Source organism: Oncorhynchus mykiss, chromosome 4 (genome assembly GCF_057628025.1).
Source record: "Oncorhynchus mykiss isolate SJ-2025 chromosome 4, ASM5762802v1, whole genome shotgun sequence".
NCBI classification, from domain to species: Eukaryota; Metazoa; Chordata; class Actinopteri; order Salmoniformes; family Salmonidae; genus Oncorhynchus; species Oncorhynchus mykiss.
Window position 1 is genome coordinate 20,967,176 of NC_143025.1, and position 24,348 is coordinate 20,991,523.

At 41.9% G+C, this 24,348-nt stretch overlaps 2 protein-coding genes and 1 long non-coding RNA gene across 7 annotated transcripts; 2 read left to right on the top strand and 1 right to left on the bottom strand.

Moving 5' to 3' along the window:
- Positions 1–383: 383 nt before the first annotated feature.
- On the top strand, positions 384–13,834 carry LOC110521483 (perilipin-3). 2 transcript variants are annotated; one of them, XM_021599059.3, is made up of 8 exons: positions 384–589; positions 10,319–10,413; positions 10,699–10,894; positions 10,997–11,076; positions 11,709–12,060; positions 12,292–12,653; positions 12,777–12,992; positions 13,177–13,834. In XM_021599059.3, exons 2-8 carry the CDS (start codon positions 10,321–10,323, stop codon positions 13,312–13,314), a joined length of 1,437 nt encoding a protein of 478 aa, XP_021454734.2. In that variant the 5' UTR covers positions 384–589; positions 10,319–10,320; the 3' UTR covers positions 13,315–13,834. The 2 variants fall into 2 exon arrangements, with proteins under 2 accessions (XP_021454734.2, XP_090087558.1); XM_090231432.1 differs by lacking the exons at positions 10,319–10,413; positions 10,699–10,894; positions 10,997–11,076 and having other exon boundaries at positions 460–589.
- On the bottom strand, positions 13,174–16,628 carry LOC149983938 (uncharacterized). The gene is made up of 2 exons (XR_016495160.1): positions 16,488–16,628; positions 13,174–16,361 (listed from the first exon to the last, which is right to left on the bottom strand). It is a non-coding gene; the product is annotated as an uncharacterized LOC149983938 (long non-coding RNA).
- On the top strand, positions 13,974–22,170 carry LOC110521484 (AN1-type zinc finger protein 5). Of its 4 annotated transcripts, none has more exons than XM_021599060.3 (6): positions 13,974–14,305; positions 15,733–15,948; positions 16,220–16,334; positions 16,522–16,649; positions 16,838–16,945; positions 18,565–22,170. In XM_021599060.3, exons 2-6 carry the CDS (start codon positions 15,789–15,791, stop codon positions 18,711–18,713), a joined length of 660 nt encoding a protein of 219 aa, XP_021454735.1. In that variant the 5' UTR covers positions 13,974–14,305; positions 15,733–15,788; the 3' UTR covers positions 18,714–22,170. The 4 variants fall into 4 exon arrangements, with proteins under 4 accessions (XP_021454735.1, XP_021454738.1, XP_090087560.1 ...); XM_021599063.3 differs by having other exon boundaries at positions 14,163–14,305; positions 15,733–15,939; XM_090231434.1 differs by having other exon boundaries at positions 14,181–14,305; positions 15,784–15,939.
- The last annotated feature ends 2,178 nt before the right edge of the window (positions 22,171–24,348 follow it).

Sequence of the window (24,348 nt, forward strand, 5' to 3'; positions counted from 1 at the left end):
TTTTTGGGATAGCCTGGCTTCCCTTGGCATCCATGAATACACGCCACTGGCTACTACCCTTTCAGACATGTTCCTCAGATGGTGAGAAGCTGAACTCGTGAAACTCCCATTTGTGAGCCATTTTTCTTCATCTGATAATGCAATGTCAGGTTGTGTACTTGGAGATGGAGAGACTTTATCAGTTAGCTAAAACTGTTTCCCCTCTATAATCAAAATGATTATTGGAATAGGCTAAAACAGTCTCATCAATTATGACATGAACACAACTTACATAAATATACATTCACAGACATTATAGACAAATGGCTGTGGATATTCAAAAATATATTACCATCATCATACAGGCACAACTATTGATATAATTGTTAGCCTACATTGCTTCATTCATATAAGCAAACAACATTCATTGGCTACTGTAGCTAGTTTGGTTTCAGTTTACTGTGATTGGTTAACTTTCATGGACAATTGGACAACCCTGCCTTTGCTAAGCTATCATGTGTTGCAATTGTGCTGTCAAGAGGGCTTGGTCGGAGCACAGCTAGTTCGGCTTAATTTCGCAGCCAGATAAAAGGAGAACAGGATCAGTGAGGTCAGTAAATACAATTACAACCTATAGCGACAAACGTATTTTAAAAAGCATGACAATTGTAGTAATTTGAAGACATCGCCACGTTTCGTGACTACTAGCTTGCTTACTACAAACTCTACTGTAATATTAGATGTCTGCCTAAGTGTCTGTTTAGATGCCTATTTCGATAGAAGTTTTTCAAGTTACATGACTCAATAGTTATCTCCCAAAGACACTGTTAATATTATTACAGTACTAGGAAAATTCCTCTTGTGGGGGAAAGTTCAGCTGAATCGTCTTTCAAAACAGCAGCAAATATTCAAATCGCCACTCAATGCAGACCTCTTATTATTTTCTTCTTGGTAAAATAGTATTTTTCATACTTTCACTTGGCATAACTGTACATGGTGTGTCTAGATCTGGAATCGTAATGTTGTAGGCTGCTAGGACCATTCACTTCTATGCCTGGGACCTTTTATATATATAAATGTGCTATGGCTGGGGCCCAAGTCTTTCTTCATACAATCAGTCAGTGTTTCACTGCTTGCATACCAACGTGCTTGCCATTTAGGCCTGCCCTACTAGCTGCCGGGGTCACAGAGAGTGTTTTTTGATAGTAGATTGAACACTCACCAGGATGTGGTTGTCCGAAGGTGTAGACCTTCAATGCAAAATAATGTCAATTCCCCCCCTCCAACTGTTTGGTATTGTTAGTTGCAAAGCAGTTATTAAAATATATTGCTCTAGTATTATATTTCTCTTTATCTGTTTCTTGTTATCTGATATGAGAGACAGACTTTGCTCCAGTGGTGTCACAGTGTAAGTGAAGATCTCACTGTGGATCATTTCAGTTCTAAATAAGTATGCCTACATTAGGTCTGTATTTCCACCTATGTTTGTCCTGTAGTTTATAGCTTCAGTCGTGACCTTGACCCAGGAGCACTGAGCTGTATTATCATACCAAGCTAGTCTCCTCTCTCCATTCATGTTACCTTCACTAAGAATGAGAGTATGCTTATACACACAGTGACACAAAAATACTAATTGCGGTTTAGATGCTTAATATAGGTATTAATACTGACCAAGTATTATGAATATAAGAAACACAGTTAAATGTGAAATCAGTTCAATGGGAGTCTAGTTCAATCACATCAGTCAATCAGAGCATGTTTTGGATGCCTCGGAGTCTGAGGCAGGCAGGAGGCCCATGTTTTTGGCCAGCTCCACCACTCATAAAATGGCAGTAAGCCTCTCCAATGGTTTTTATAAGCTGCCTGCTGGTAGGAGACTCAGCTGCCCTGTCCTCACCCTCAGCATGGTCTGGTCCAGACTGGGCCTTCCTCTTCCTCAGCTGCATCAGTATGCGTACGTAGAACTCTCTCATATGGGCAAACTCTGCTCTGTGCATCAGGTCCATGTAGTAGCAGACCTGGTTCCACCTCTCCTGATCAGACAGCTGCTGGTAGTACTGCATGCACCTTTGCCAGTACTACACAGGTGCCTGCCATGGACCATAAGGGAAGGGGAGAGCAGCAGGAGAGGGGCCTGCTAAGGGGGTGAGCCCAGGGGGTGCCCAACTTCCTCCTTCAGCTGCGGCAGAAATGGCCTGGAGTGGGCACAGTACAGGGCTGTTATTGGACTGCTGTGGTGGTGAGGCCTGGTCAGGAGCCCGAGGGAAGTTTACGGTTCCCAGAAGCCCGAGGGAAGTTTACGGTTCCCAGGAGCCCGTGACTGTACCTTCAGACCCTTTATAGAGCTCTTATGGCTGATGAGAGAGGAGGAATCTGGAACATCCTTCATGGTGTTCACGTATCTGACATGGGTCTCCTCCACCTTTACTTTAGGAGCCTGCTCTGAGGTGGGCGGCAGTGCCCACGTAGGTGAGGGTCAGTGAGGCCTGCTGAACAGGGCCAGGGACCAGAGCCACAGGGCTGGGTGCTGCTGTAACGGATGTGAAACGGCTAGCTAGTTAGCGGTGGTGCGAGCTAAATAGCGTTTCAATCGGTGACGTCACTTGCTCTGAGACCTTGAAGTAGTGGTTCCCCTTGCTCTGCAAGGGCCACGGCTTTTGTGGAGCGATGGGTAACGATGCTTCGTGGGTGACTGTTGTTGATGTGTGCAGAGGGTCCCTGGTTCGCGCGAGGGGACGGTCTAAAGTTATACTGTTACACTGCCACAGTATCAGTTTGACATGAAAATTACACATCCATATTGCTGTTGTAATAAAAACTATCAGTATGGATTTGAAATTGCTTTGTGATGTTGCTTTAAAGAGAGAAGATTTTGGTGACAGAATACTGTTTGTCCACTGCCTCTATGGCAATTGGATAAAGTGACGTCCAAAGATTTTGGCATCTCTGTATTAGAGGTCGACCGATTTAATAATTTTTTTCAATGCCGATACCGGTTATTGGAGGACCAAAAAAGCCGATACCGATTAATCGGCCGATTTTTCTATATATATGTAATAATGACAATTGCAACAATACTGAATGAACAATAAACACTTTTATTTTAAGTTAATATAATACATCAATAAAATCATTTTAGTCTCAAATAAATAATGAAACATGTTCAATTTGGTTTAAATAATGCAAAAACAAAGTGTTGGAGAAGAAAGTGTAAGTGCAATATGTGCCATGTAAAAAAGCTAATGTTTAAGTTCCTTGCTCAGAACATGAGAACATATGAAAGCTGGTGGTTCCTTTTTAACATGAGTCTTCAATATTCCCAGGTAAAAAGTTTTAGGTTGTAGTTATTATAGGACTACTTCTCTCTATACCATTTGTATTTCATATACCTTTGACTATTGGATGTTCTAATGGGTACTTTAGGCTGGCAATACTAATCTTGGGAGTTGATAGGCTTAACGTCATAAACAGTGCAATGCTTGAAGCACAGCGAAGAGCTGATGGCAAATGCAGGAAAGTGCTGTTTGAATGAATGCTTACGAGCCAGCTGGTGCCTACCATCGCTCAGTCAGACTGCTCTATCAAATCAGACTTAATTATAATATAATAACACAGAAATACGAGCCTTTGGTCATTAATATGGCCGAATCCGGAAACGATCATTTCAAAAACAAAACGTTTATTCTTTCAGTGAAATGCGGAACCGTTCCGTATTTTATCTAATGGGTGGCATCCATAAGTCTAAATATTGCTGTTACATTGCACAACCTTCAATGTTATGTCATAATTATGTACAATTCTTGAAAATTAGTTCGCAACAAGCCAGGCGGCCCAAACTGTTGCATATACCCTGACTCTGCGTGCAATGAACGCAAGAGAGGTGACACAATTTCCCTAGTTAATATTGCCTGCTAACATAAATGTATTTTAACTAAATATGCAGGTTTAAAAATATATACTTGTGTATTGATTTTAAGAAAGGCGTTGATGTTTATGGTTAGGTACACATTGGTGCAACAATGATTTTTTTCGTGAATATGCTTGTTAAATCACCCGTTTGGCGAAGCAGGCTGTGATTCAATGATAAATTAACAGGCACCGCATTGATTATATGCAACGCAGGACAAGCTAGATAAACTAGTAATATCATCAACCATGTGTAGTTAACTAGTGATTATGTTAAGATTGATTGTTTTTTATAAGATATGTTTAATGCTAGCTAGCACCTTACCTTGGCTCCTTGCTGCGCTCGCATTAGTCAGCCTGCCATGCAGTCTCCTCGTGGAGTGCAATGTAATCGGCCATAATCGGTGCCCAAAAATGCAGATTACCGATTTGTTATGAAAACTTGAAATCGGCCCTAATTAATCGGCCATTGTGATTAATCGGTCGACCTCTACTCTGTATATAAGTTCCATCTCAATCACATATCAATGACTTCTGACATTCCATAACCCAAAGTAAAGACAAGGCAAAACAACAGCAGATCACCATACAGATGTAGGATCTTAATTTGAGCAAGTTTGCTACAGCAGAAAAATAATGCTGCAGCAACAGGAAGTTTAAATTATGTGGATTATAATTAATGGCCATTTTTTTTGTAGGTGTTGATACATCTTTCATTAGGGAAAATCAGTGTTGTGTTCGAGACTACCTAAAGTGAGACCGAGTCAAGACCAAGACCAGAGGGGGTCCGAGGCTAAAGTCAAGACCGAGGCCAGAAAAATGCCAATTCAAGACTATGAATGTAATTTGGTCAAATCACCACTATAATAAGAGTTCAAAATGTCCAGTATTTCTGTGTTCATAATTCAAAAGAACATATGGATTCTTTAGACATTCAGAATGATGAAAAAAAATGCATGCTGAAGAGCCACTCGACAAAATGATTACTAACCCGAACACAGTGGGGAACAATGAGGGACTTCTACACTTTCAGAGAAAGGTTAAGGATCTATAAAATGTTTTTTTTTCCAAAGATGTTTTGATTTTAATCTCTTCAGTTTTTGTTAGAAAGGAAAGGGTTAACACTGAAGAGAGAAATATTAAATCAGGATTTTTCTTTGACGGTCTCTAGGCAGATAAATCTAGCTAGCTAAGTCAGCCATTGGCTAGGCCATCAGATGCTTGATAGAGGGCATCTGCCATTCAACTATATTAGGGGTGTCAACCAATCACATTGACTTCTAATAAGTGGGACCACTTTTTCAAAAACCCATGGGAACTTCTGCATTCTCGAAGGCCAACAGGCCACTGTGCAATAGCAAGCAGTAGTTTTCCCACGGTCCAGCTAGCTAGCTTTTGTTGTAGGCTAGTTTGCAGAGGCTTCAGCAGGTGTTATCGAAGTAAATGTTGTTGCTAATTTGTTAGATTGTCCTTTTTCAAGAATAACTTTCAACAAGAAGTTAAGTTTCAAATGATCATCATCTGGTAAGTGGAACTGTGTTTTTTTTATTTATTGCAGCACGCTTCCTGTTAGCCATCTCGTTTGATTTGACATAAGTTATTTTCAATCAAATCAAATGTTATTTGTCACATCTGCTGAAAACAACAGATGTAGTGTAGACCTTACGTTAAATGTTTACTTACAAGCCCTTAACCAACAATGCAGTTCAAGAAATAGAGTTAAGAAAATATTTACTAAATAAACTAAAGTAACACTAAAATAAAAATAGAGGCTATATACAGGGGGTATCGGTACCAAGTCAATGTGTGGAGGTACAGGTAAGTTGAGGTAATTTGTACATGTAGGTAGGGGTAATGCTTAGATAATAAACAGCAAGTTGCAGCAGTGTAGTGTAGTCAATGTAAATAGTCAAGGTGGACATTTGATTGTTCAGCAGTCTTATGGCTTGGAGGTAGAAGCTGTTAAGGAGTCTTTTGGACCTAGACTTGGTGCTCCGGTATCGCTTGCCGTGTGGTAGCAGAGAGAACAGTCTGACTTCGGTGACTGGAGTCTTTGACAGTTTTTGGTCCTTCCTCTGACACCGCCTAGTGTATATAGGTTCTGGATTGCAGGAAGCTTGGCCCCAGTAATGTACCGGGCCGTACGCACTACCCTCTGTAGCGCCTTACGGTCGGAGGCTGAGCAGTTTCCATATACCAGGCCGTAATGCAACCTGTCAGGATGCTCTCGATGGTGCAATTGTAGAACCTTTGGAGGATCTGAGGACCCATGCCAAATCTTTTCAGTCTCCTGAGGGGGTAAAAGGTGTTGTCGTGCCCTCTTCACGACTGTCTTGGTGTGTTTGGACCATGATAGTTTGTTGGTGATGTGGTCACCAAGGAACTTGACACACTCCACTACAGCCCCGTCAACGTGAATGGGGGCCTGTTCGGCCCTCCTTTTCCTGTAATCAACCATCATCATCTTTGTCTTGCTCTCATTGAGGGAGAGGTTGTTGTTGTGGCACCACATTGCCAGGTTTCTGACCTCTTACCTATAGGCTGTGTTATCATTGTCGGTGATCAGGGCTACCACTGTTGTGTGGTCAGCAAACTTAATGATGGTGTTGTAGTCGTGCTTGGCCACACACTCGTGGGTGAACAGGGAGTACAGGAGGGGACTAAGCACGCACCCTTGAGAGGCCCCAGTGTTGAGGATCAGCGTGGCAGATGGGTTGTTGCCTACCCTTACCACCTGGGGGCGGCCCGTCAAGAAGTTGCGGAGTGAGGTGTTTAGTCCCAGGGTCCTTAGCTTAGTGATGAGCTTCGTGGGCAATATGGTGTTGAATGCTGAGCTGTAGTCAATGAACAGCATTCTCACATAGGTGTTCCTTTTGTCCAGGTGGGAAAGGGCAGTGTGGAGTGCGATTGAGATTGCGTCATCTGCGGATCTGTTGGGGCGGTATGTGAATTGGAGTGGGTCTAGGGTTTACGGGATGATGGTGTTGATGTGAGCCATGACCAGCCTTTCAAAGCACTTCATGTCTACCAACGTGAGTGCTACGGGGCGATAGTCATTTAAGCAGGTTACCTTCGCTTTCTTGGGCACGGGGACTGTGTGAAAACATTCTTGCATTTAAACTCGGTTACTTTGTGTGCTAAACGTGAAATGTGTTTTGCAATGGAAAGTCAGTTGTTCATTGCAATTCGGAAATGCTTAGCCTAATGGTTATGTTTTTGTATTCTTATGATTGGGACCTACTGGCTTATTTTCTTTGAGTGAATTGACTGCTTATCCTTTAACATCATACTGCGTGTGGCTGCTTTCTTTCCATCGGCCCAATGAAGTGGTGTAGTGGTGCCTTGAGAAGAGGGTCCTGTGTGAAGGAAAGGTGCCCTGTGTGATGTACTATGTTTTCCTAAAGATTTTTCAGATTTTCACTCTCAAAATCCCACATTAAAAATACATAGAAATGTGATGTCCTTGAACCACATCAGGAGACCATTTGAGGTGTGGGAAAAAATAAAAAAAAATGTTTTAGTTGTCCCTTATTTCAATTGAGCTAAACAAATGCCCTCCCCATTGATACAAATCCGCATTTATAGCATTCTATCAGGTAGGCCTGCATTGCTGTCAACATTTAATTAGGAAGTTTTTTTGGAAAGCCTTTAGAAATGTTCATGCAAACAGTGTATGATGATTGAATTGCACATCGTAAATAGCCTACTAACCAAGACTACGGACCAACATTTTTCAATAACTGATTTGCATACCCATTGTTGCCATAGTTATCATTTACTGGTGGATGTAAGTTGAAATGTCTTTTCTACCCTACCGGCTAAGGATGTCATTCTGTGAGCTGTTCCATGCGACAACCAGTTGAGAGCTGCACACTCATGCTGCCTGCAGATGATATGCTGCTGAAACTAGGCTATTTGTGCTGCCTGCAGATGATATGCTGCTGAAACTAGGCTATTTGTGCTGCCTGCAGATGATATGCTGCTGAAACTAGGCTATTTGTGCTGCAAGCAGATTAATATATTTCACGTGCTTTGCAATTGTTTAGGCTACTTTGTGCATGATTTCTCTATTGTACTACAGCGGGGACTGTGAAGAGACACAGACACACATACACATGATAAGACACTCAATCTACTGTTAGGTTCTAATTATCAGAGTAAGAACTCGACGAGGACTATGAAAGCTTAGACCAGGTTTATTCTTCCTAAAGGATCGAACCGCTGAATCGACAAAAACGTGTTTAGTATAGTGGTGGTATATGTACCCCACTTTGGGTGGAGTCTCCTCCTTCTCGCTAAATGTAGTTTCCTGCCTAGCAATAAAGATACAAAGTGATACGGGCAATAACCCTTTCCTTCTCCCTTAACGTGACCTGACCTGACCTTCACCCCATCACTAATCCATGACTCTCTCCCCTTATCAATGCCTGCCACGTATGATCGTTTTCCCTACACTCAGTACATTCCAAGCATAATTGCACCCACCATATACGTTCCTCCTACAGATAACCATTAACTTCTGGTGTAAACCCTCTAAACCATAGTACTCAATATTTCAATAGAATACCTGATAATTAACCCTATTTCAAGTTTAGGAGTTAGAACCCAGAATCCATCACTACACACACGTGGATGTTGTATTGTAAATATGTGATAGTGGAGTAGTGGCCTGAGGGTGTTATGAAATGTAACGTCATATTTTAAATTGTGTATAAAACTGCATTGGTGTTGCTGGAAACCAGGAAGGGGATCCTTAATAAATAATAAGTTGTATACCTCCACTACACTAATTTGATACGCAAGCAGTAGGGATTAAGAAGTGAGTATAGGCAATGCCCACTGAAAAACAAAGTGTGTATATGGGGCTATACCTGCGTATAGCCTCTACTCCACCACTGGCCCTTTGTGCTTTACAAAAAGTGCCCTCTCCTACATGAGTGCGCTGGTATTACGCTTGCTGTCCTTTCAGCATCACAAGCCTGTCACACACTGATGGCCCAATAGGCTCGACACTGCGCGAACATGTCTATAACAGATATAAATACTGCTACAATTTCCCCGTCTCCCCTTACTAATAGTGAGCGTGCAAATTTACAACAATTTCCCCCACTCTTCCCTACCAACTAGTCAATTAAATTCAGACAGTTTGAGGATATTTTTCAACAAAAGTTAAGGACAGTAATGTTACGAGTAAAGTAGGAATCCCAGGTTTTAATAGGCGATACAATATTAATGTTTCAAGAAAGGAGTGTATATATTTGGCCTGGAGAATCAGTTTTATCCTCTGACTGAATGGAAGCTGATAATTGTTTTTTTTTACTCTGTAAGATATTACAGACCGATATGCTCAATATGTGGTCTCGAGACCAAACTCATATTACAATCCTGGGGCAAATTAAGTCTGACATTTTTAAAGTGGAAATTACAAACTTTAGAAGCCTTTTTAAACCTCGAATAGACTACAAGTTTGCATTTGCTGTGCAGAAAAATTCTCAGCAACAAAGTGACCAAATTGAGATCCTACATCTGTGCCTTTTTGGACATGGAATATTGAGCAGTACACAAAAATAAGCTGTAGCCCTGTCCTCTGCAGAGGAATCAAATGTTCTTACCACTATAGATGAAAATAGTTGGTCTTGCAGAAAGATTTACCTGTTCCATCAATGGTACAGACTGATCAACTTCCTGAATAAAAAAATGTAATGCACATTTTTGTATAGAAAGCTTGGTCTCAAATGGCCTTAAATTTGATGCCACCAAAACTGAATTCAGGATCAACTTTGGCACATTCTTGGCCCAAACATTCTACCAAAGTTGCTATTTTCAAATGTTGTCATCCAATTGAATAACAAACACATTCAGAATCACCATGACATTATGAACAAAGTTCTGCAGGATGTTCATGTTCAATTGTGATGTCATCAAATAAAAATGTTTGCCAAAATTGTTCAGGTAAATTATATAAAAAGCACATGATCAAACTGCCACATCTTTATTATAACAGCAAACATCCCAATGAAGGCCTACATTACTTTGGTCTGCAGTGAGATGGGCCATGGCCCAGTTAGACTTGTAGCAGAGGAGCTATACTGTTTGTTTGTAATATAAACAATTACTGTATCTACCTCCATCAGAATGATTTTAATATTTTAGGCTGTGGGAGACATAATTGAAAACCACAAGACTTCAGTCATCCTTGCTCAGTTCAACTTCTATCCAGTGACGTGAATAATTCTTCAATTCTGCCCTATCCTTTTCCATCTTGACTGTACCCTGTTGTTTGACAAATGAAGCAAACATGCCTGGGTTGTCCTCTAACAGATGGATGGGGGGGGGACAGCAAAATAAATCCCACCGCTGCTGTTTAGCTGGATAATACATTTCTGTCTTCTGAAGCAAGTAAAAGTTCTCTCAAACTGTCATTTAATGTCAGAAATGAAAGAAACATCGTGCACAATGGCAGACAGCGAGAAGTCTGGTGAGCCCAGTGCAGCAGCCATAGCCCAGCCAGCTGATGGAGACCAGCAGGTGAGGAGCACCATCACTGGGACTGTACTCTATAACACACAGCTCTCATGAAGGGTCTGGTACACGGATAACTTTGAAACCAGCATTCAATATTTCACAGAGAATAGGCACTCAAAGTTGATTCATTGGAAATATGCACTCCTCAATTGTAATATGCACACACAAAAACTCAGTGTGCAGAGTTGAGTTATCAGTACAAAGCAAACAAAATATGAAATTGGCAACACAATGGCTGTTTCTTCTCAAACCTTGCTAAAGTATAAGCATTGTGTGTTTTGTTCCCAGAGTGTTGTGTCCCGTGTGGGTAGCATCCCCCTGGTGAGCTCTGCTTGTGGTGTAGTGTCCAATGCCTACAGCAGCACTAAGGACAGCGTTCCCCTTCTGAAGGGGGTAATAGATGCTGCCGAGAGCGGGGTGCGCACCCTGGGGGCAGCCGCCACCACCGGCTCCAAGCCACTCCTGGACAGACTGGAGCCACAGAGTGAGTTCTGATGCATAGTGACCACAGACAGACATCATTTTAAAAATTATTTTATTTTAGTGGATCACTTTTTGTTAGGAATTGATTCATAATTTGTTACAGTTTCTGTGGTGAATCAATATGCCATGATGGGACTAGACAAGGTGGAAAAACTGCAAATCCTCCAGCAGCCAGCTGACAAGGTGAGACTTTCCAAATCTAATATTGACTAGTCAACAACGCTTCCTCATGCATCCAATTTGACTAAAGTCCCCAAGAAAAGACAGGTAAACTACTTGATATCTCATCCCTCACTCACTAATCTTCATTTGGAGCATAGCGTCTCAACATATGGATCTCCACGCTGTCCTATTCTGGGTCAGGTCCCAGGTTGATGTGGTTTTTTGTCTCCGGTTGAGTAGTTCGTCCTCTTGAGCGTGTCCAGTTGGGGATGGCTCCTTGAGGATGAGGGTGGGCTCTAGAGGTGGGTTTGATCAGGCCAAGTCACCAAACAGTCCGAGTCAGGAGGCACTGATTAGGGAGGAAACAGGGTTGGTCTGTCTGGTTGGTCCGTCTTTTGCCGTATTGTAGTTCGGGATGTGGTCTCACCATGTGATGCCCAGTATGCGGCAGAGGCATTTGCAGTAAAAGGCGTTCAGACGACATGTGAGGTCCAGGTTTTTTTTTTTTCCGAGAGTGTGCGTTGTTTCCAGATGTTGTCTAGGCTGGCCATGGTTGAGGCTTCCCATGGTTGTCACCGTTGCTCCTGCAGATGTATAATACCTCATATATTTATAACAGCTTTTTAATGAGCTGTATATTTTCTTTCCCACAGCTGGTTTCAGACACAGTGGGCATGATGTACCAGTCTGTTAGCGGGGCAAAGGAGGCCATGGCTGGAGCCAAGGACACCATGACTGGGGCTGTATTGGGGGCAAAGGAGTCAATAACCGGGGCTGTGACCGGGGCCAAGGAAACCATGGCTGGGGCCAAGGAGACCATGACTGGGGCTATGATGGCTGCAGTGTTTGGGGGTGTGGAGATGACCCAAGCAGCCGCCAGTGGATGGTTCAGCTCATTCATGGGGACCGGTGTGGGCCATATGGTCAGCAGTGGGGTGGGCCTGGCCCTCAGCCACTCTGAGAACTTGGTGGACCAGATCCTGCCTCTCAGCGACAGAGAGCTGGGTCAGTATGAATGAGAAAATGAACTAGTAACCACTGAATGGACTGTACTGAAATGGATTTCAACCAATCCCTGGTGTGGGTGCTGCTGAGTCAGGTCTAGAGCTGCAAGATGATGTGATCATTTAATTTATTTGTAGATATGTGTATGTAGACAGGGTGGCACTAAAATCAATAGCTCTGATCTCAGACTGAATTATCCATTCTAGATCATCTTCATTTTTTCCTGTTCAGCTGCTTTGGCCGAGCCTGCAACAGGTGAGGTGGCTACTGCACCAGTGGTGGGCTCTAGCCCATCTAGCCCCAACTACTTTATCCGTCTGGGCAAGCTATCCTCCAAGGTGCAGGAGCGGGCCCTGGAGCAGTCCCTGGTGAGAGCCCGGTACGCCAGAGACACCACATATGCCACCATAACCCAGATCACCAGCACCTTGGACCTGCTGGAGAATGCCCGCTCCACCCTGGCTGCTGCCAACCACCAGCTGGGAGGGGCACCAGAGCAGCTGCTGCAGCACTGGGAGGAGTGGCAGGAGAAACAGCCTAAAGATGGACAAGTAGATGGTGGGAAGGTGGATGGTCCCAAAGACCAGACTGCGGTAGGGAGTCTTAAATTAGTTTGTTTTGACAAAGTAGTCATGGGAATGAATGTACTTGGGGAACGTTATAAACATTGTCTAGGTAACCACAGCTAACTGTAAATGCCATTGTTTGTGTTGCAGTTGGAGTGGCGAACCCTCTCGATGGTGCATGGTCTCAGTGGCCAGTTGCGGTCTGCCTGCTCTGGTGTGGTGTCCAGCGCCCAGGGCCTGCCCAGTGCGGTCCAGGACCAGCTGGCAAATGCACAGAAAGCAGCTGAAGAACTGCACTCCTCCCTGGGCAATGCTAGCACCCTCACACCCCACCTCCTGGAGCAGACCCGTTATCATCTAACACAGGTATACCAAACTCTCTGTTGCTCCATTTTTCCTGTGTGTATTCATTATGAATACACCAGCTGCTGGTTTCTCATTATTTATTCATAGTTTTAATATTTCAACCAACACATTGCATGTACATCATCATAACAGATAATTATGATTCACTCTGAGGTTATTTATGTTGATTGACACATTTTCGCAGGTGCGACATTCTCTAGATGGCGTAATGGAGTATCTGCTCAATAACACTCCTCTCAACTGGCTGGTGGGACCCTTTGCACCCCAGCTTACTGAGAAGGGGGAGGACAGGCAGGCTGTGGATAAAGGCCCTCAGACCTAGGCTTGGTTTGAGGACCGACAGGTTGGAGTAGATTACTTCAAAAAGGCTTGCACTTCATCTGCTTTCAGTGACCGAGGCCTTAGATTAACATGTTGCTGGCATGGTGTGTTCATTTTTTTGTACAGTGCAGTAAATAATGCACTTACTGCACACACTTGTGAGTATAAACTATGCTGATAATAACATGGCACATACATATGGAAATCACAATACTGCTTTGTATATTCTCCAGAAGGGGATGACCACTAAAATGGCCATATTTGTGCTGTAAATCACACTCCAATCTGTGAATGTTAAGGAACCATTTAAAACCAACTAATTTTGTTTTTCTGTAACACTAACTGTACGAAATGCTGTATAAACCCCACGTGTGACTGATCTTTAATCCTTAAAAATTTACGAAAAGGGGTCATGACAAATTGGTGTGATATTTCTGTGCTCTCCTCTGTATGTGTATGCTCCTGAAGGGTCTCTCTTGTTCTTGATTGCTAATATGGTCAATAAAGTATTGTTGACTCTCCTCCTGGGCTTGTAGTCCATTATATTTGCTATTTCATCTTTTTATATAATACATGATTTCATTCACCTGCATCTTTCACTCATTGTTAGTTGATACTGCCTAGTGAATATTTAGAATTGGTTATGTTGTCTCCAGTCTAAGTACTTTGCTCTTCTTTTTTTATTTTTCCAATGAACACACAAACATGTTTTCCAAGAACCTGTATGTTCAATGTCACAGTACTCATAAGAATAATGTTTTAAATATAATTATATCACCCCGTTTCTACAATGGTATTATTGTATTTGGCAAATGAAATGGGGATATTATGCATGTGAGAAAATAATGAATTGTTGCTTAGAATTACGTCACGGTGGTTTCGAATGTCGGGAGCTAGCGCTGGTTAGGAGGCCGCGCGCACAGAAGGGACCGATTACTTGTACATTTCTGGAGACTAAGGTCGTCAACACCGCTCATCACTTCGTATTTCAGGTACTGGGTTGCTTTAATAATAACATAAGAAACGATTTCGCTAATGTAAACCGATTAAATATGTTCCCGCTGACGACAAGCTACTGTACCGTTAGCGCTTCATGCTAGCTAGTTATAGTGGCCAGATAACATGTACTGCCAGCTACAACTGCTAACGTTCGTTTAGACACTTGTGTGAAAACTAAGTCGTGTTACATATTCAGTGTAATTCGTCTGACAAATATAATTACCCAGATAAGCTAGTGCATTTTTACATTCAGGACATGAAAAATATGACGTCGCCGCTGGTCCTTGTTTTCAATGAATTAGCTAGCTAAATGTTACTGTAGCTAACTAAATAACCAGTCTCTTGCTAGCCTAACGCTATTTGCTTTTGAGCGAGGACGCAATTGTTTTCGACTGCGGACAAACAAGACCTGGGTTGATGATCAGCAGTAACGTTAGTTACTAATTGATCTAGTTAACCAGACAGCTAGTTTGCCAATTATTGTCAGTCTATGACAAGGGAATGCCATCATTTTATTGTTTTGTTCTTTGATTTCAAGTTTGCTTGAACCGACCAAAACATGTAGCTATGATGCTGGCGCTGTAATTGAATTTAGGCTATCCTGGCAGCCTTGGCAGAGTTAGTATTTATTGGTTTATCGAGGCACAAACTATTTTGTTTTCAGTGCACACACTACAGCTAGCTTTTGTTTGTGACACGGGCACTGTCTGACAGTTTGCGATGTGTATTTTGTTGTTGTTCTGTTTTCCATGCTGTAAAACAAGGAATACCAACGAGTTCATGGAAAATTAGGCCATATGTATAGTCATGGTGACTTATATTAAACATTTTTTGTCATTTAACAGGCGCTCTTAACCAGATTAGTGAGTGCATACATTTTCATATTTTTTCATATTGGTCCCCGGTGGGAATCGAGCCCACAACCCTGACGTTGCAAGCGCCATGCTCTACCACACGGAATATCTCAGTTTTACTTCCAGCCAGGTGCATGTGTAATAGAGTATTGTGATTTGTAATCTGTTTCTACTGTCAGTGTTATTTGACCATTCAAATGAAGTAAACAAGTTGTTTTTGTGGTTTGAAAGCTACGGGTGTAAAATTCTAAACCTAATTTAACAGAATAAAGCATAGCCTCTGGATTGGGTAGCCTCCATGCTAGTAACAATAAACAGTATTTGTATTGTATCTAACAAAATGGATCACTCATCACCAGTACTATACAGATTAGATCTGTCAGGATCATCTCTAATACACTAAACCAATAATCAATCATTTACACTTACTCCTAGCAAAACCACTAACACTTTCAGAACTGCTCTCCTGCTCCAATGCCGGTCTCCAAGCTCTTTTAGCCTTTTTATAGACATGTTCATGTAAACAATGGCAGTGAGTTTGACTAACTCTTCAACCCCATTTTCAGGAATATCCTCTCCCATCCCCCTTACCCCCCCTCCCCCTCCCCCTTTATCAGAAAGCATGGCTCAGGAGACCAATCAGACGCAGGTGCCAATGCTTTGCACTATGGGCTGTGGTTTCTATGGTAATCCCCGCACCAATGGTATGTGCTCGGTCTGCTACAAGGAACACCTACAGAGACAACAGGGAGGGGGCCGTTCCAGCCCCCCAGGTGAGAAAGGTAGGAAGATGGGAGAGGGACCCAAAAGGAGGGTGGTGGGTTGCTAAAAGGGGCTGGAGAATGAGGTAGCAATCACTGCTAAAACCTTGGCATTATAAAGCAAGAGAGTGATTTATCAGTTCGTGAAACACAACCCTTTTTTTTTGTTAATTGGACCATGTAGGTAATCAATAGCATGTGGCATATGATTCAATATAGGTACAATTCATTCAAGGTCAACAACTGGGGGGGGTTCAGTTGTGTCCTATATAAACGTGTGGTTTATCTACAGGATCGGCAGCTTCATCGCCAGTGGGGTCCCCGGGAGCAGCTGGTGTGTCAGTGGAGAGCACAACGTCGGAACCCAGTACGGAAGGGGTCACTCCGCCCGAGGAAAGGACATCCAGGTATGCTGACATAAAATCAGCTTGTCTCTGCAAACAAACACACAGACTGCTAAATGGAATCCATTACATTGACAGTAAGCTGTTGCTCAAGAGGCTTTTGTTCATTGTTTTTGGAGTTCTATAGTATATTGGATTATGGTTTCAGTTGTTCACCTCATTATTGGTCTGTGTGAATGTGTGTCTCCAGTCCCAACTCCCCCAGCCCAGTAACCCAGCAGATGACAGCCATGAGTATCTCCCAGGATACTGGAGCCACTGACTCAGACCGGGCTGATGGGGACGAGGAAGAGGACGAGGGGACATCCAAAAACACTGGTTAGAACAACAGGGAAAAAAGCTTGAGACTTTCTTGGTTTCCAAACTGTTTTACAGTAGCAGTCATCAGCAGTATATGTCTTGTCTTGTAATACATAACTACGCTGCAGCCACCCGAGGGTACACTTCAAAAGTAATATATGGGTAGCTCTGTTTGTGAGGTTCAGTTAGATGTTGTATTTTAACAGGGCCAGTGGGTGAGGCAGCCCAGGCCTCGTCTGATGGTGATCAGACCCCTGACAAAAATAAGAAGAAGAACCGATGCTTCACCTGCCGGAAGAAAGTGGGCCTGACTGGTAAGACGGAAGATAGGGTGTCCAATCAGAAACGCATCTTTTGACCAATGGGTAAAATAATATGGTAATTGTGTAGATACTCCTCTAAGAAAACCAGTGGTCCAAACCTTGTCTCTGATAATCCATTCAAAAATTATTGGAGTATTTACCCTTGTAGGATAGCTGAAATTAGAGACCCTAAATCAGAGAAAAAAGTGGTAAAATAACAGGAAAATAGTTTTGCATCAGCTAGGCTGGATGCTGTGTGAGAATTAAGTCTAACTGAATGGCTCACTGTTGAACTCATCTATCTTCTCGAATCTGGAGGGCATAAAACAATATAGAGGTAAGATAGATATTGATTTTGAGACATGACATGGAGTATTTTCATATTATAATATACACTTTTCATATTAATCTGAAATTCTCGTTTTTTAAAAGATTTTTCACAAAAACAAGTGTATCTTTGAAATGTCAACCTTTACACTGAGCCGTACTGCAAGCTTTGTATTCTTTAAGCATTTTACATTTTAATTTCGATCTTTTCAACCCGCGGAAACCACTTTGCAGATGACTGACTACCAGAACATGTAAAATCCTCAAGTTGCTGTGAGAAAGCGTCACTGCTTTGCTGGGTGCTTATTACCGAATGTATTAGGTTACGAAAACTGACTTTTAGGATATAATGTTAATACCATGTTAGAGAAAGACCCCAGTGAATGATTCAGGACATGAAGAATCATATTTGTTCTGGTAAAATGTATTTTATAACATAAGGAAGTGTGTTTTGGGTAGTGGGTGGACACCTAACAGAAGGTTTCAGGGCGCACAGCACACACATGGCAGGTGGCTGTTGAGTTCAAAGGGGTTATGGGGCATTGAGCTCGAGTGCAAAGGAGTTATTTTCTGAGTTAGCTTTTAGGTGTTTGAGATTGTCTCGAATCTTTACCTCTGGGGAAATGGAAGCATGCAGGGCTAATTAGTTAGTTCAGATACATTTTTATTTTTTTATCTGACTGATGTTACTGCTCTCATACAGTGCTGATTTGATGCTTTTTCAATGGTATGTTTGTTTTATTTTTTTCAAAGAAATTCTATAATCTGCTACACAAACTAAATTATATCTAATTTTCAATAGACATGATTGATCTGCCTATTTGAACGTCAGAACATCATATTTATCACACGCAGTGCAAAAATAGCACAGAGACCTCAAGACTGAATGTTAATATGATGCCATTGTCCTTACTGGCTGTTTTTTAACTAAATCTTTGGTTAAAAAAAATTCAATATTTGCACGTTTATTTAATAGATCCTATTCCAAACGTAGACTACAAGTTGTATGAAAGTAGTCCACCTATCACATTGCTGTTTGTGTAGAGAGCAACATACTGCAGGTTAGTGGTGCATTTCACGGTCCACTGCATTTCACAGTGTACTGTTGGCTTGCACTCTACCGTGGTGTTGGCCTGCTATACAACAATCTCTTGGAAGAGCCTTGTGCTCACTACCCTCTAAGAAAGCACACTGTTACTACACATCTCAGGTTTTCATCTTGGTCCAGTTGGTTGGAACTGACCGTGGAGACTGAGACGTAGATAGGGTTGGATGTTAACTTTGTCCATCTCTTCACTCTCTAGGCTTCGACTGTCGCTGTGGTAACCTGTTCTGCGCCATTCATCGCTACTCTGACAAACATAACTGTCCTTACGACTACCGAGGCGCCGCCGCAGCCCGCATACGCAAGGAGAACCCCATCGTGGTGGCTGAGAAGATCCAGAAGTTATGAGGACTAAGTAGAAAAGTCTCTGACGTGAAAATTTGGAACAATGGCGGCATGGAATAATACCAGATAAAATGGCTTCATTTGTTCATGGTAGGATAAGGCGGGTGGGGTGGCAGCGTCACAGCCCCTGTCCAGCCACTCCCTTTATTGGCATCTCCCTCTCTCTCCTAGAGTGACTGCTGGAGTGTGAATGTGTGTGTGAATTCCCATGTGGGGAGATGGTGTGTGTGTGTAGCTTGAGAGTCAGGGAGAGTGCAGTAGGGTTAGGTGGGCATTTGTCTGCTGTGGGGAGGGAAGGCATTACATTTTTACCCTTTTTATTGTTAACTTGGTGGGACTTATTTTTATATTATCCCTGCGAGGTAGTTAAAATGAGACAGAAGTAACCTGTTTAAGAGCATGCCACAGCTCGGATAAGAACATTGGGAGGTCAAGTTAAGATCCATACTGGGAGTATCTGTGTGTATCATCAAGATCTTTTGAAGACTTCACATTAATTTACTCCCAAAGAAAAACCATTGTCTAGTTTCTGTCAAATGGGCCTTTTTGTCTTATTTTAATGTTTCCCTCTGGGTGATTAGTTCACAACATGTCAAACTCCCAAGTCTCTGCATTGAAGAATGTTTTCTCTTGGATATATTGACTTCTCATACTGATGTTGGGTGCATGAACAGTTAGTTATTGGAGGGGGTGGGACAGGGCTGGGGTTATCAAGATAGCCTTGACATAACTGAGTGATTGAGTTCTGTTATTTTTCCCTTCCTTTTTGTTTTAATGAGCGAATGACATCAGAAGATCTATATTAATATATTGTAGTTAGCTTGAATTGTGTGATTGCATTCTATTTATTTTTTAAATAATTTGGTTGGTTTGTACTGGAGGATTGGCAGCATGTGTCCGCAAATCATTTGATTTGTACTTAACCTTTCAATTCTATTTAAGCATTTCCATCTGATTATGTAACCATTTGAAAAATACACGTTCTGATATGTGATGGAGTAGAGTGGACATAAAAGGTCCATTATTTTGGAATCAAAACGCAACAAATGGTGTCAACTGCAGAGCACAAAACATTGAATGTGCAAATTAACCTACTCTGTTCAGCCTCTGGGTCTTTATAGTTTAGTTGGATCTCTATGCAGGTTTGCTACAGAGAATAAAGCATATTCTTCCCATGCAGGCAGGACATAATGTAGTGTTCTCCTTGAACACCTGCTTTTGTTCCATATAGCTTACACTTTAAGCCTCCTTGTCCTTAACCACCATCATACCACTGACATATGCTGAATGATAACTGAACTGGTTGGCAATTAATCTCCATAGTGACACACCTCTATTCTCAGCTGAAGTGAATTACTTCAGAATGTCCTCCCAAATGAGTCCTTTTTCGAAGACGCTTCTAGCTAGCTACTTCCGGAAGATCAAAATGTGCATGCATGTGCAGTCAGATGAATAACTGTTTATTATAAACAGAAAAACAAGCAAGAATGTTAAGACACACAGCATTATAGCACAATGCAACGCGTTACTGGAACCTTGACTGGCTGAGGTTCAAGTTAATGGGACTCTACTGTGTTTTCAATTGTAAATACCATGTGGCTACTTTTCATGTAGTATAATCTTATGTAGAATGTCGCCAGATAATAGGCGGGGAGAAAAATATCAAAATATTAGTATGTGTATAACAGTGCTTTTCATAACTACCCTAAAAGAAGTGCAGTGGCACTACTTGGTTTTCCTTTTATTTTGTTTCACTCACGGGTAGTTCCTGTGTCTTCAAACGGTGTAGAATTTAGTCAAAGGGCTCAAATCACCCTGGATGACATATTTATCTTTGACAGTGTCATGCTAGGTTGCTTTCCAGTTCCTCCTGACTGCCCTGAGATTCAGTGACTCAACTCTACAGACAGTCAAACACATCCCTTCTATGTCCAAAGTACTGCTACTAACTGGCTCACTCCTCAGCAAGGGCCTTGGTGTCCCTGTGGTTGTTTTCAGGATTGGTCACACTAGTTAATTTCAAAACAATTTGTGGCAGTTTTGCATTGTTGAATCAAAGGTGTATCAAACATTGATTTACAATTCATGCTTTTTCATAACATAGCAGAAGTCATTGAAAAAGATTGTGTGGAAAAAGCAGATACTGAAAAACAGCAAGTGTAACACCTGGCAAAACAACAAGGAGAAAGTCTGAACTGAAGGAGATCTCTTTATATAAACGGAATAACCTAGACTTAATTTAGTCAGACCTGTGATTGGCGCGTTAGCCTGGGTAGTATTACCAGTTAAAGAATGTCTTAGTGAAGGGCGGGCAGCAGTGGCTTAGGGCCTTGGCATGCAAACACCAAGACAGCCTGTCCCTGAGCCTAGCCCGGAGCTCAAAGCCCCTGTTACGAGATGAGTCCTCTGGTTTATCATTTGGAATCAGACACTTGGATCTGAGGGTTCACACTGTTTAAAGTATCTGAGTGGAGATGGTGCGGTGCCTTTGATACCATGTAAGAAGAGGGCCTGAGAAGAAGTGTGTATGATGAGCTAGGGCTAGGCTGTCTGAGTTGAAAAAACTTCCTTGCTGTTGGTTTATTCCCCATGGTGATGTTTCGGTTTTAAGGGTATGCACTAAACAGACTTTAAAATGGGGCAGAGATGCGTGGCATCGTGTACCTGATGAGTGTACTCTGTTCTAGGGCAAGGGAACAGCATCGGCTTGTACTTCAGTTTGGCTGACTGTCGTCTTTGCAGTTGTGATGTGTTGCAGGTTGATAGTTCCCTTGACTGCTCAGACTATCCCAGCATTTAAAAAGGTGAGCAGTTTGAATGTTACCAATGGATTGATGGGGTCATGCTTATCAAGCTATTTTTGTCTCTGGAATTGACCACACTGAGCCTCCCTTGTGGGGCCCGCTGAGCTTATGTTTTAGGCTTAATAAGATCTGTTGAATCACTGCAATTGTATGTAAATGGATCAACTAAACCGGATCAGAATCAGTGATTTGATGTTAGGAAAACATCCACTGCAATTTCAATCTGTTGCACTTTTACAATGTTGATGTCAAGTTTGTCTTTAGCACACTTTAACATAATCATTGTCCTCATCTTGCAGGCCATTACTACAAAAGCTTTTGATCTGTGATGGGTAACCAGCTAATGGGTGACCAAATCTGGCAATATTCTCTCAATGTTCCCATAAAAGTTCCCATAAAATACACGGAAGTGCTTGACTCATTCCACTGATGTATGAGAAATGATGGAACAGACAATAATTGAGTTCCAAAAGGTTACAAATTGTAGATCTCTCCTGTAGGAAATTGCAAAAGTGCAGTCAAGTCCTTTGGACTGGTGCACACCAGTCCCCCAGAAACAACACCAGATATCTTTTTCTTTTTTTTTCTTTAAAAATGTAGGGTTGTATGATGTGTAAGTATAAAACAATAAAATTACAAAGTTTATTTTAAATTTACACTGTCTTTTGTATTTATTTGTACAGCTGGACAGATATAGTAAATCAGGGTTCAGACTTTCCTCTTTGAGATCGGTTTATCCTATAAAAAGCCTAACATTCCATCACAGCCTCCCAACACCTGGAGTACATTCAATGGACAACACTTAATATTGCAGTAGCCTATTGTTGCAGTAGCCTATTGTTGTACATTTACACAATGCATTGTACTGATGTGTTTCTCTGACTCTGCAAAATGCTTAAGAGACGAATGGGTGTCCACAATGTCACCAAATGTTCAACTGGAATGGATGCTGGCTCTAACTAGAATTTACCATGAGGGCAAACATATCCTGCTGTGTGTAACACACCTAGACTGAGGCAGCCATGTCCATGTGTGCAGTAGCTGTGTATACCCGTGCCACAGAGCCCTTCCCACTTCCACATCAGCAGCCATTCACTACTCTTGGTTGGATTTGAGCAACAAAGTAGGTGTCAATCTACCTCAGATGTGACTTCTGTTTTGGAAATGAAACACACCACACTTAATAATGATGGTATATCTCACCTTTCAACTATTTTAAATGTGTTGAGTAAGTTGTTTACTACACACACTCTCCGGTCAGTTTATTTGGTACACCACCCCATTCACAAAAATGGATCTCTCCTACAGACAGTGAGTCACGTATCTTGTTATATAAAGCAGACAGGCATTGAGGCATTCAGTTACTGTTTGTTGAATGGGTGAATCGAGTAACCTAAGCAACTTTGAGTGTGGTATGATCGTTGGTGCCAGGCGCGCCGGATACAGTATCTCAGAAACGGCTGCCCTCCTGGGTTTTTCACACAGGACAGTGTCTAGGGTTTACGAGGATGATGCGACAAACTAAAAACATCCAGTCAGTGGCAGTCCTGTGTGGGAGAGATGAGGTCAAAGGCGAATAGCAAGAATCGTGCAAGCTAACAGGCAGGCCACAACAGACAAATAACGGTGCAGTGGTATGCAGAACGACATCTCGGAATGCAGAACGACATCTCGGAATGCACAACTTATTGATCCATGTCGCAGATGGGCTACTGCAGCAGATGACCACGCTGGGTTCTACTCCTATCAGCTAAAAACAAGAAGCAACTTCAGTGGGCACGTGATCAACAGCACTGGACAATTGAAGAGTGGAATAACATGACAACGAGTTCAGTTAAATTGAGTGGCCTGCGCAGTCCCCAGACCTCAACCTAATACAGCATCTTTGGGATGAGATGGAACGGGCTGTTTGCAGCATGAATGTACTGCCGTCCAATCTGCAGCAACTGTGTGATGCCATCGCGTCAGCATGGACCAACATCCCTGTGGAACATTTCCGACACTTTATACAATGCCCCTAAGAATTCAGGAGGCAAAGGGGGGTCCAACCCAGTACTAGATGGGTGTACCTTATAAACTGTCCAGTCAGTGACAAAGCTACTAACTACTATATCCTGGAAGAGGTCCATGCAACAAACTAAAATTTAGAAAATATGCTGACACCTATTTTCCAGAGGTGGGACCAAATCACTATTATTAGAGTCACAAGCAAGTCACAAGGTCTGAGTCTCAAGTCGTGTCCCAAGTAGAACGGGTCATGTCTCCAGTCAAGTCCAAGTCGTGCATTCTAAGAGCGAGTCGAGTCAAGACAAGTTTTGTTTTACATCTCAAGTAAAGTAAAAAATAAATAAATGATATACATGCAAATCTTTGTCTATTTATTGAAGCTACCAGACAACCCTTTTCATTATTTTGTCTAACACAATTTTATATGTAAGAATTAAGTTTTATAACAAATTCCAAATGCAAGCTTCATAAGTAATTGATAAATTTACCACAAGACCTACCATAAGACCAGTAGCTAGGCCTATGCTAGTAATTGTTCATTGACGCTCCATTGCTGGTGAGCTTGCAAAGTAACCAGTTAATATTGTCACCAAACAATATTTGGAGCTGGATATTTATTTATGGAAATATTCTCTCCCTACACTACCGGTCAAAAGTTTTAGAACACCTACTCATTCAAGGGGTTTTCTTTATTTTTAAAATGTTCTACATGGTAGAATAATAGTGAAGACATACAAAACTATGAAATAACACAAATGGAATCATGTAGTAACCCAAAAAGTGTTAAACAAATCAAAACATATTTTATATTTGACATTCTTCAAATA

Coding starts and splice junctions, on each gene's coding strand:
- LOC110521483 (XM_021599059.3), top strand. CDS start 10,321: ATGAAAGAAACATCGTGCACAATGGCAGACAGCGAGAAGTCTGGTGAG. Junction 10,414..10,698: donor CAGCTGATGGAGACCAGCAG/GTGAGGAGCACC, acceptor TTTTGTTCCCAG/AGTGTTGTGTCCCGTGTGGG. Junction 12,061..12,291: donor TCTCAGCGACAGAGAGCTGG/GTCAGTATGAAT, acceptor TTTCCTGTTCAG/CTGCTTTGGCCGAGCCTGCA.
- LOC110521484 (XM_021599060.3), top strand. CDS start 15,789: ATGGCTCAGGAGACCAATCAGACGCAGGTGCCAATGCTTTGCACTATG. Junction 16,335..16,521: donor CCCGAGGAAAGGACATCCAG/GTATGCTGACAT, acceptor GTGTGTCTCCAG/TCCCAACTCCCCCAGCCCAG. Junction 16,946..18,564: donor GAAGAAAGTGGGCCTGACTG/GTAAGACGGAAG, acceptor TTCACTCTCTAG/GCTTCGACTGTCGCTGTGGT.